This window comes from Hyperolius riggenbachi, chromosome 3, assembly GCF_040937935.1.
Source record: "Hyperolius riggenbachi isolate aHypRig1 chromosome 3, aHypRig1.pri, whole genome shotgun sequence".
Lineage (NCBI taxonomy): Eukaryota > Metazoa > Chordata > Amphibia > Anura > Hyperoliidae > Hyperolius > Hyperolius riggenbachi.
This window is the reverse complement of record NC_090648.1, coordinates 147,963,835-147,976,384: the sequence shown is the minus strand read 5'-3', so window position 1 is coordinate 147,976,384 and position 12,550 is coordinate 147,963,835. Positions and strand designations below refer to the sequence as shown.

The following is a 12,550-nucleotide window of genomic DNA, read 5'->3' as shown; positions in this document are numbered from 1 at the left end:
GTGGAAGATTGTAATTTTCTTACATGGATGAGTGGCAAGTAAATGGACATTATTACCTCCTTGGCCAAATTGTGATTCCATATACAATGGCCTCAATTCACTAAGCTTTATCAAACACTTTACCGAACGTTTGATAATTTACCTCATGGGTAAAATCTCATTTTGAATTCACTAACATGTTATAGATCTACTGGACGTTTTATCGATAAAACATTAGATAAATCTATAACACATTAGTGAATTCAAAATTAGATTTTACCCATGAGGTAAATTATCAAACGTTTGGTAAAGTGTTTGATAAAGCTCTGTGAATTGTGGCCAATGTGTGCGGAATGTCAGTATATCCAATTTCCAGTACGAGACAAATAATGAAATAATTAATAGCAGGCAGATTTCACTCTTATAAAGTGTGCAGGAAATCTCTTCACTCTCCCAAAATTGAGTGATAAGTTAAATGGATGGTTGGCTGTGGGAGTGAAGTGCAATTGGAGGGAGTGAAAAATACACACTGGATCGAGCTGCAGGTTGGATGATGGGCATGAGGTTTTCTACTGCTGTGATCAAAGACTGTGTTTATTTATATATTGTGCTCAGCGCCGGATTTACAGATCTGGATCCCTAAACTCCGCCCCTCACCTCAGGCCACACCCCCATATTAGGTAGGCATCCCTCCTCCCCTATTAGGTAACCCCAATAATCTAGGCAGTAGATGTGTCCCCACCACAAGTATAGGGAGCTAGATGTGCCCCCCACCTCAGTATTAAGTAGCCCTCCCCAATGGGTAGGGGGACACTTGGGGGGAACGCTGCCTCTCCTACATAAGGAGCCTGTAGGCACGTACCTACAATGCCTTATGGTAAATCTGGCCCTGATTGTGCTGATACATTTCACGCAGTGCAGAAAAATCATTGAATTAGGATGACAGCTTGGTAACTAAGTGGTTTCTTACCACAACCCCAAAGCACATCTACCCCCCCTCCCCCCCCCCCCCCCACACACACGGAAAACACTTTGGCAGGAGTATTACACTGTTAAGGAACAGTACAGGTGTACTGGTTAAGGCCACCACCTCTGAGATCAGGGTCTCAGCTCTTCCTATTCAGTAACCCAGTATCTATTCAGCATGGGATCCTTGGACAAGACTCCCAACACTGCAGGGTGGCCACTGAGCGCGCCCTTAGTGGCCGAGGAGCTTTGAGTCCAAAAGAAGAAAATTGCCATGCAATTATTATTACTATTAATTGTTTAAAGCTCTCTGGATTTAACTATGAGAAAAATGTGTCAGCTCTGTATAACAGCATAATAGTATTTATACTACATCTTACTACATCTTGCTGATCTGCAACAAACTAATGCTTCTCGAACAAATTTTGAAGAAATCTATGCAAACACAGGAGAATATACAAGTGTTCTTGGGGGTAATTAAACCTGGGACAAAATTGCTACAAGGGACAATCCGTAGGTTACGTATCCCATAGATTTTGAGATCATAATCTCGAAGTGCTGTTTGGTGGATTAATTGATTCTTAATGTTTAGTATTTTGATAACAAAGTATAGGCATTTATAGATGGTGTGTCTAGTGTTAGTCCATGTGTGGCCCACTGCCATATAGACAAATCTGAAATGAATGTGCTGATTGAGCATCCCTTGTGTTGGCCAGTGATGCAGAGTGTCTGAGCATCCCTTGTATTGGCCAGTGATGCGGGATGTCTGAGCATCCCTTGTATTGGCCAGTGATGCAGGGTGTCTGAGCATCCCTTGTATTGGCCAGTGATGCAGTGTGTCTGAGCATCCCTTGTATTGGCCAGTGGTGCAGGATATCTGAGCATCCCTTGTATTGGCCAGTGATGCAGGGTGTCTGAGCATCCCTTGTATTGGCCAGTGATGCAGAGTGTCTGAGCATCTCTTGTGTTGGCCAGTGGTGCAGGGTGTCTGAGCATCCCTTGTATTGGCCAGTGATGCAGAGTGTCTGAGCATCCCTTGTATTGGCCAGTGATGCAGGGTGTCTGAGCATCCCTTGCATTGGCCAGTGATGCAGGGTGTCTGAGCATCCCTTGTGTTGGCCAATGATGCAGGGTGTCTGAGCATCCCTTGTATTGATCAGTTATGCTGGGTGTCTGAGCATCCCTTGCATTGGCCAGTGATGGAGGTTGTCTGAGTATTCCTTGTGTTGGCCAGTGATGCAGGGTGTCTGAGCATCCCTTGTATTGGCCAGTGATGCAGGGTGTCTGAGCATCCCTTGTATTGGCCAGTGATGCAGGATGTCTGAGCATCTCTTGTGTTGGCCAGTGATGCAGTGTGTCTGAGCATCTCTTGTGTTGGCCAGTGATGCAGTGTGTCTGAGCATCCCTTGTATTGGCCAGTGATGCAGGATGTCTGAGCATCTCTTGTGTTGGCCAGTGGTGCAGAGTGTCTGAGCATCCCTTGTGTTGGCCAGTGATGCAGAGTGTCTGAGCATCCCTTGTATTGGCCAGTGATGCAGGGTGTCTGAGCATCCCTTGTGTTGGCCAGTGATGCAGTGTGTCTGAGCATCCCTTGTATTGGCCAGTGATGCAGGATGTCTGAGCATCTCTTGTGTTGGCCAGTGATGCAGAGTGTCTGAGCATCCCTTGTGTTGGCCAGTGATGCAGAGTGTCTGAGCATCCCTTGTATTGGCCAGCGATGCAGAGTGTCTGAGCATCCCTTGTATTGGCCAGTGATGCAGGGTGTCTGAGCATCCCTTGTATTGATCAGTGATGCAGGGTGTATGAGAATCCCTTGTATTGGCCAGTGATGCAGGTTGTCTGAGTATTCCTTGTGTTGGCCAGTGATGCAGGGTGTCTGAGCATCCCTTGTGTTGGCCAATGATGCAGGGTGTCTGAGCATCCCTTGTATTGATCAGTGATGCAGGGTGTATGAGAATCCCTTGTATTGGCCAGTGATGCAGGATGTCTGAGCATCTCTTGTGTTGGCCAGTGGTGCAGGGTGTCTGAGCATCCCTTGTATTGGCCAGTGGTGCAGGGTGTCTGAGCATCCCTTGTGTTGGCCAGTGATGCAGATTGACTGAGCATCCCTTGTATTGGCCAGTGATGCAGGGTGTCTGAGCATCCCTTGTATTGGCCAGTGATGCAGGGTGTCTGAGCATCCCTTGTACTGGCCAGTGATGCAGGGTGTCTGAGCATCTCTTGTGTTGGCCAGTGGTGCAGGGTGTCTGAGCATCCCTTGTGTTGGCCAGTGATGCAGAGTGTCTGAGCATCCCTTGTATTGGCCAGTGATGCAGGGTGTCTGAGCATCCCTTATATTGGCCAGTGATGCAGGATGTCTGAGCATCCCTTGTGTTGGCCAGTGATGCAGAGTGTCTGAGCATCTCTTGTGTTGGCCAGTGGTGCAGGGTGTCTGAGCATCCCTTATATTGGCCAGTGATGCAGGGTGTCTGAGCATCTCTTGTGTTGGCCAGTGGTGCAGAGTGTCTGAGCATCCCTTGTTTCGACCAGTGATGCAGAGTGTCTGAGCAAACCTTGTATTGGCCAGTGATGCAGGGTGTCTGAGCATCTTTTGTATCGGCCAGTGATGCAGGGTGTCTGAGCATCTCTTGTGTTGGCCAGTGATGCAGAGTGTCTGAGCATCCCTTGTATTGGCCAGTGATGTAGGGTGTCTGAACATCCCTTGTGTTGGCCAGTGATGCAGGGTGTCTGAGCATCCCTTGTTTTGGCCAGTGATGCAGAGTGTCTGAGCATCCCTTGTATTGGCCAGTGAGGCAGAGTGTCTGAGCATCCCTTGTATTGGCCAGTGAGGCAGGGTGTCTGAGCATCCCTTGTTTTAGCCAGTGATGCAGGGTGTCTGAGCTTCCCTTGTACTGGCCAGTGATGCAGGGTGTCTGAGCATCCCTTGTATTGGCCAGTGATGCAGGGTGTCTGAGCATCCTTTGTGTTGGACAGTGAGGCAGAGTGTCTGAGCATCCCTTGTATTGGCCAGTGATGCAGGGTGTCTGAGCATCCTTTGTATTAGCCAGTGATGCAGTGTGTCTGAGCATCCCTTGTTTTGGCCAGTGATGCAGGGTGTCTGAGCATCCCTTGTATTGGCCAGTAATGCGGAGTGTCTGAGCATCCCTTGTATTGGCCAGTGATGCAGGGTGTCTGAGCATCCCTTCTGTTGGCCAGTGATGCAGAGTGTCTGAGCATCCCTTGTATTGGCCAGTGATGCAGGGTGTCTGAGCATCCCTTGTATTGGCCAGTGATGCGGAGTGTCTGAGCATCCCTTGTATTGTCCAGTGATGCAGAGTGTCTGAGCATCCCTTGTATTGGCCAGTGATGCAGGGTGTCTGAGCATTTTTACTATTGGCCAGTTATGCAGGGTGTCTGAGCATCACTTGTATTGGGCAGTGATGCAGTGTCTGAGCATCTCTTGTACTGGCCACTGGCCAGTGAAGCAGGGTGTCTGAGCATCCCTTGTGTTGGCCAGTGATGCAGAGTGTCTGAGCATTTTTACTATTGGCCAGTTATGCAGGGTGTCTGAGCATCACTTGTATTGGGCAGTGATGCAGTGTCTGAGCATCTCTTGTACTGGCCACTGGCCAGTGAAGCAGGGTGTCTGAGCATCCATTGTGTTGGCCAGTGATGCCTTGTGTCTGAGCATCCCTTGTATTGGCCAGTGATGCAGGATGTCTGAGCATTTTTACTATTGGCCAGTTATGCAGGGTGTCTGAGCATCACTTGTATTGGGCAGTGATGCAGTGTCTGAGCATCTCTTGTACTGGCCACTGGCCAGTGATGCAGGGTGTCTGAGCATCCCTTGTGTTGGCCAGTGATGCAGAGTGTCTGAGCATCCCTTGTATTGGCCAGTGATGCAGAGTGTCTGAGCATCTCTTGTGTTGGCCAGTGGTGCAGGGTGTCTGAGCATCCCCTGTATTGGCCAGTGATGCAGAGTGTCTGAGCATTCCTTGTATTGGGCAGTGATGCAGAGTGTCTGAGCATCTCTTGTACTGGCCACTGGCCAGTGATGCAGAGTGTCTGAGCATCCCTTGTGTTGGCCAGTGATGCAGAGTGTCTGAGCATCCCTTGTGTTGGCCAGTGATGCAGAGTGTCTGAGCATCCCTTGTGTTGGCCAGTGATGCAGAGTGTCTGAGCATCCCTTGTGTTGGCCAGTGATGTAGGGTGTCTGAGCATCCATTGTGTTGGCCAGTGATGCCTTCTGTCTGAGCATCCCTTGTATTGGCCAGTGATGCAGAGTGTCTGAGCATCCCTTGTATTGGCCAGTGATGCAGAGTGTCTGAGCATCTCTTGTGTTGGCCAGTGGTGCAGGGTGTCTGAGCATCCCTTGTATTGGCCAGTGATGCAGAGTGTCTGAGCATACCTTGTATTGGCCGGTGATGCAGGGTGTCTGAGCATCACTTGTATTGGCCAGTGATGCAGGATGTCTGAGCATTTTTACTATTGGCCAGTTATGCAGGGTGTCTGAGCATTCCTTGTATTGGGCAGTGATGCAGAGTGTCTGAGCATCTCTCGTACTGGCCAGTGATGCAGGGTGTCTGAGCATCCCTTGTGTTGGCCAGTGATGCAGAGTGTCTGAGCATCCCTTGTGTTGGCCAGTGGTGCAGGGTGTCTGAGCATCCCTTGTGTTGGCCAGTGATGCAGGGTGTCTGAGCATCCCTTGTTTTGGCTAGTGATGCAGGGTGTCTGAGCATCTCTTGTATTGGCCAGTGATGCAGGGTGTCTGAGCATCTCTTGTATTGGCCAGTGATGCAGGATGTCTGAGCATCTTTTGTATTGGCCAGTGATGCAGGATGTCTGAACATCTTTTGTATTGGCCAGTGATGCAGGGTGTCTGAGCATCTCTTGTATTGGCCAGTGATGCAGGATGTCTGAGCATCTTTTGTATTGGCCAGTGATGCAGGATGTCTGAACATCTTTTGTATTGGCCAGTGATGCAAGGTGTCTGAGCATCCCTTGTGGTTTTTATTTTGATAACGCAATATAACTAGGTCAAAATTCCAGTTAATCAATCTTCATCTACCAAGTCTGATTAATCGTTGTAAAGTAACAGTTTTGCCCTGCAAATTCTGGTACTTGCTAAACTATAACTAACATTTTATCAGATTTTTGATGATCATGATTTTTTTTAATTTCCCAGATCATGATGTTTGAAATAAACATGTTGGCTCTCTTAGTGGACTGCAAACAGTGGGTTACCAGCCTCAGGACCCGCCGCAACACAACGTACCATGTTCAGAGTGACAGGCCCCATAGAGTTATCACTGCTTCTACGATGGGATGCGGCCATTTCAGTGTTTTTGGTATGGGCCGACGCAGTGAGTGTAAAAGGAGCCTAAAGATGGTCGATGACGTACAAATAAATGCAGATTGAATGCAAATCTAATGCAAACTGTGAGCAGCCTAGAACTGGTCCAGTCAAAATTGGTAGGAAATACTCAGTGGCCCAGTTCCACACTGCATACAATTTGCATGCAAGTCACAATTATTAGCATCTCAGTGCAGTGTTGCATACCTCCGCCCTGTATCATTATCAATAACATTGTATAGATTTATATTGTATTGTATAAAAGTATTTTAACACAAACACATTTAAAGTGGACCTGAACTCTTGCACAGGACAGAAGGAAAACATAGATAAATGCACCCTGTATGTATTTAGAGAGTTTAGCCTGCCTAATTCCCCCTCATCTGTGACTCTCCTCTGTGTCACCTGACTGTTACGGCAGATAAGCTTATTTGAAAGCACAGGATGTTAACAATATGTCTGTTCCCATGAAAGCAGGAAGTAGGCACCCTGCAGATTTATTGCAGGAGTTGTATCAGCTGTAACAAATAAATGTTTTTCTGTAAAGTTATTATGCTGTTGCATAGGCTACTTTCACAGTGACATGTTGTTTAGTATTGGACAAAAAAATAGAATACTATGTAAATGTTCATTTATATGAGTAATTCAGCTTAAAAGGTGAAACCAATATATGAAATAGTCTTATTACATGCAAAGCAAGATATTTCAGGCCTTGTTATAATTTTGATGATTATGGCTTACAGCCTATGAAAACCCCGAAATCACAATCTCAGAAAATTAGAATATTGTGAAAAGGTTTACGGTAATATTCTAGGCACAAAGTGTCAAACTCTAATCAGCTAATTCATCAAAAATCGGAAAATGGAACTCGGAAATCGGAATTCTGTGGAAATACCGCATTACTGCAATTCATTAATTTTAGCCCAATCACAGAACTCGAAATCAATGGACTAATCAGAGAATGCAGAAACAACTCGGAAGTATTTGGCCAATCAGAAAATGCAAAAAAATAACAACAAAGCTACTCAGAAATCGGATTTCTGCAGAAATACTGCATTGCCACAACTTGGTAATTTTGGCCCAATCGCAGAACTCGGAAGCACTGGACCAATCATAGAATGCAGAAACAACTCAGAAGTATTTGGCCAATCAGAGAATGCAAAAAATGACTAAAAAAAACACTACTCGGAAATCCGAACTCGGAAATCGGAAACCAATTGGAAATCCGTGGAATTGCTAATCGGCATTGGCGGAAATCAGAATTTCTGCGGAATAGGAAATCGACATTTCCGACCATCCCTTCACCTACAAAGGGTTCCTATTTCACATATTAGTTTCACCTTTTAAGTCGATTTACAGAAATAAATAGACTTTTGCACAAAATTCACATTTTTCAAGTTTCACTTGTATATTGTAATGGTAAGTTCACATTGGCGCATCAGCAGTGCTGTGTAATGGAGTCCCTTAGAATACAGTGAGGCTTGCTGTGCGTTATTGTAGCCCCTCACACACTCCAATGAGTTCTGGGTCACCATGAGCTTGCTGGTTAGTCTGTACCTCTCGGTGTTACAAGCCCTACTGCATAGAGCCAAATTAATCCATGCCATGCACTGATGAGGATCAAGCAATCCGAAACAGTCTGTATGCATGTTGGATTATTATGGCTCTGTACAAATTAACAAGATGACACATCATTGCATTCCAGTGGTTCTGGAGGTGTGTTTAGCTTCTAAGGGTACAATGGTTAATTTGCATATATTCAGCAGTGATGCACTGGGAAACATCTCAAGCTCACTCCAACCTGAATTATCACAAATTCTTTCTGTTTTAAGAAAGCAAACTTTTGTTTTTCTGTGCATTATTGAATTACATGTGTACTTTAAATTACAGTGAAGCTTTTTATGTACTTTAAAGAGAAACTCCGACCAAGAATTTAACTTTATCCCAATCAGTAGCTGATACCCCCTTTTACATGACAAATCTATTGCATTTCACAAACAAACCATCAGGGGGCGCTGTATGACTGATATTGTGGTGAAACCCCTCCCGCAAGAAGCTCTGAGTACCGCGGTACAATGTAACAATGTTCACAGACAGGAAATGGCTGTTTACAGCTGTCTGTAATAGCCAGAACAGCTAGAAACAGATACATAACCTGCCCCCAGTAACAATGTCACCATGTAATACATGTCAGAATGTGAATCTGGGAGAGGAAAGATTTTACAATGAGCAAACACTGACTAAATCATTTATACATAATTATTGTAAAAATGAAGCACTTTTTTTATTACATTATTTTCACTGGAGTTCCTCTTTAAACTTCACTGTATGCGTCACAGTGCGCAAGTAACGCACAATGTGACTTTTTCTCCTCTGTTGCGTTGCAATCCTTTTGTAGCTTAATACTACATTTTTATTAAAAATATTTGATATGGAGAGGTGTAGCTTTTCTGCAATGGGTCTATAAATATACCCTCTGCTCTTACAGATATTCATTAATAATGAGTGGCATCAATCAGTGAGCGGCAAAACATTTCCTGTCTACAACCCCGCTACTGGCAAGAAGATCTGTGACATACAGGAGGCAGATAAGGTGAGAACTGCCATTATGTTACTGCACATTTGTTTTATTGTAGCAATAAATGATATTTTATAGCATACTGAGTAGTCTTTCATCAAATCAGCTTCAAATATACTTTCCAGATTGTGAGGAATAAACATGACATTTATGAAACTGAATCATACGTGGACCAGACCAAAGTCATCTGGGATGTTATGAAGTTTTGAATCCTGCAGTGATAATCTGAAACACATTTGTCTTACAGTATATACGGTAGTCTAAGTGAACAACAAAGTCTTATTTTCCCTGTGGGTTAAATATCTGATCATCTTACTTAACCCCTTGCGTACCAGCAGTCTCTACCAGCAGTCTCTGGCCCCTTAAAAGGGAACCAGAGACGAACAGTACTGAAAAAATGAAAAAGCTTTTATACATACCTGGGGCTTCCTCCAGCCCCATAAGCCTGGATCGCTCCCACGCCACCATCCTCCTCTGCCTCTATCGCCACTACCGGGTCCCGTCACTTCCGCCGGACGCAGCCAATTGTACACAAGAGCAGGTACTTCCTCCATATCCTTACGCATGCGCCTGCGTAAGGATATGGAGGAGTCCCTGCTCTTGCGTACAATTGGTCGCGTCCGCCGCAAGTGACGCACTGTGCTTGCGTCGACTGGGTCGACTGGCCGAAAGTATGGGACCCTGTACCGGCGGATAGAGGTAGCGGAGGACGTTGGCGTGGGAGCGATTCAGGCTTATGGGGCTGGAGGAAGCCCCAGGTATGTATAAAAGCTTTTTTCCAACGTCTTTGGTTCTCTTTAAAGACTAGAGACTGCTGGTACCAGAAAACGGCGCATACTGATGAATCACCACACATACCTGCCGCTCATGCCGGTTACATCGCTCTCCCATCGCCGCAGGCCCCTCTCTGCCATTTCTATGATGGCAGAGCTGTGTGAGCCAGTCAGGAGCCGCTTTCATTGGCTCCTGACGCTGTCCATCAATGTGAGCCAATGTGATTGGCTCACAGTGATCACTCGGTTGGGAGCCAATGAAAGCGGCTCCTGACCTGCTCACAGACCTCTGCCGTCATGTAGACGGCAGGGCGAGTGCACTGTGGCAGGAGCAAAGCGGCGAGATCGACGGTAGCCACCTGCAGGATGAGGACTTCTACCAATGCGGTCTGGACAGGGTTAAAAGGGCATTTCTGTAAATAGTGAATGTGTTAATTAAATTGTAAGGGCCCTTCCACACAGAGTTGCAACAGACAATATTACTGCATTGCAATGAAATTCCTATAGGGCATTCCACATTGAGAGAAGTAGGTTCCGATGCAATAGCACACAGCATGCTGTGCGATAACTGAGTAATACATGCGCTTACAATGGCAGTGAGGCATACCTTCATTGGAGTGTATGCCTTACTTGATTCTTCCTGTTCAGTAAACTAGCACCTATTCAGTAAGGAGACCTTGGGCAAGACTCCATAACACTACTACTGCCTACCGAGCGCACCCTGGTGGCTACAGCCCCGGCGCTTCGAGTCCGCCAGAGGAAAAGTGAGATATAAATGTTCTGTGTCATTTTGTTTTACTGTATGGTCCCACCGCAGCGGTAATGCAGGGTACATCTTTTTGGCTACATTGCGTTGCGATCCTATCGCAAAGCAATGGACTCAATGTGAAAGGACCATTGGTGATCATATGAGAGTGTCTCACCCATGCTTTTTGCACATTTTGAAGTTTGTTGGCAAACACTGATTAGGCCACCTGTGTATTGTTTAATTTCGATGGTTATATTTTAGACTAGAAAACTTTTATGGAGTGGTAGAAGATCTGTACGTGATACGCAAATAGATGCTCGTCAATTGCACGTGTTACCCTACAGTTTTTATTTAACAACAGAAAAAAATATCTGCCGGTCTATGTACCGTATGTAACAATACAAATGTGTAGGAGATTCAGGCATTCTATAGTATGGCTGCATAATTTCAGGCAAACTATTTCATATTTTGCATCAGAAAATGCCTCATATATAGTACTTTGCTTAGGTATTCTATAGCCTAGGTTCTCAACATGTGTTACACGTACCCCAGGGGATACTTCTGATGGTTCCAGGGGGTACTCAGGCTTGGTATACTCAACCAAGAATAACAAATTTAGAGTTTTAGAAAATGATAAATGCTATATAAACAACACCAAATTAGTGTTTTAGCTCATTAAAATCAATCATAAATGCTTGGAAATTGTTTAGAACCAATTATTATGTACTACAATTAAATATATATTTGTTAAGGTGTACTTGTGATAATGTTTACTATGCTAAGGGGTACTTGGTGAGTACAGGGTTTTATAAGGGGCACATACCAATAAAATGTTGAGAAACACTGTTCTATAGATTAGTATATGACGAGAAAAGGCGAGTTTGTATTTTTGTGTGTTAATCATGTGGTACCATTTGTAGTGTTGAATTTGTGGATTTCTGGTGGTCTTTGTAATAACCATTACCTTGCAGACTAATGGGTGAACCAAATCTACAAAATGGTCAAATAGAGATAGGGTCCACAAGATAAAAATGCTCAGTGCAAACTGTAGCCCCATCAATCAATCAAAGACCCTTAGCCTAAAAGTTATATATGTAATACATAAAATCTGTTGCTGCTCATGGGTGTAGCAGGTGTGCTATTTGCTGTGCACATACATTCATGTAAGTTGCTGCATTGAAAATTAAACTCCACATGTGACAGATGATTTTTCTACCACCTGTTCGTATTGAGGCACCACAAACATGTAGACTTTATTCTAAATAATGTCAGGATAGTGTTAACAGTGAGAGCCAAAAACATTGCAATCTGCATATCTGGCAACAATTGCAATCTGCATATCTGGCAACAACACATGAAGATATGTGCAACTGCTGCGGCCAGATTCTAAAAATAAGAATTCAGATGGACCCAGAGCAAAACAACAATATTACGGAGATCTAACCAGCGCTTTACCACAACATGAAATTTCACGAGCGCCATGTATGTTACCTTCAAGAAGCTACACTCACTGTGTGAGCTGGATAATGCTAGATGTGAAATATAATGGCATTTGCTTAGTTTTAAAGGAAAACAGTAGGAGGTCCACTTCACAAGGATAATACAATTTTCTTCATATGGTAGGGACCACATGATTATAATTTACTATCACTTGAAAGAAGGAAAATGCATTCAAGGCATATATGAAAGCAATTTACAGACCTGATCCAGGCCCTGCTTCCTCCTGTCGGAATAGTCAAGTTAGCTGACAAGCTTATGTGAAATTCCCTTATGGAAAGGCATATTGATAAGCCAAGCACAGAAAACTTGCTGAAAGTAAATCATGATATAAATTAAATATGTAGACGATTGTCAGAGATAAGAGAACTCTTCTGTGCTTTTGTGTGGTACTGTCCTTTTTTTTCCAGCCCAGTTACTGTGAGTACAGTCATTCCATCTTTGTACAGTCATTCCATCATCATTGCATCTGTCTCCCAGTGTTTCACTAACTAGAGACAGGTCAAAAAGATTTTGCTGTGTAAATAGCCATTATATACAGTAGGCATTTATTCAATTCAATTTCTCTCCTAAATTTTCTCCTAGGAAAGTGTTTCTCAAACCTGTCCTTGTGAAATATCTTTTCAGCGCTTGCTGGTGCTCGTGGCTTGAAAAGCATTTCATTGATGAGCTGTGAA

At 44.5% G+C, this 12,550-nt stretch overlaps 1 protein-coding gene across 1 annotated transcript in view; it reads left to right on the top strand.

The window, feature by feature from the left end:
- Positions 1-12,550, top strand: part of ALDH1A3 (aldehyde dehydrogenase 1 family member A3) — a 63,070-nt gene that overhangs the window by 4,316 nt on the left and 46,204 nt on the right. Inside the window, exon 2 of the mRNA XM_068275096.1 lies at positions 8,766-8,870. Within this exon, the coding sequence (XP_068131197.1) occupies positions 8,766-8,870 (105 nt within the window). The remainder of the gene's footprint in view (positions 1-8,765; positions 8,871-12,550) is intronic.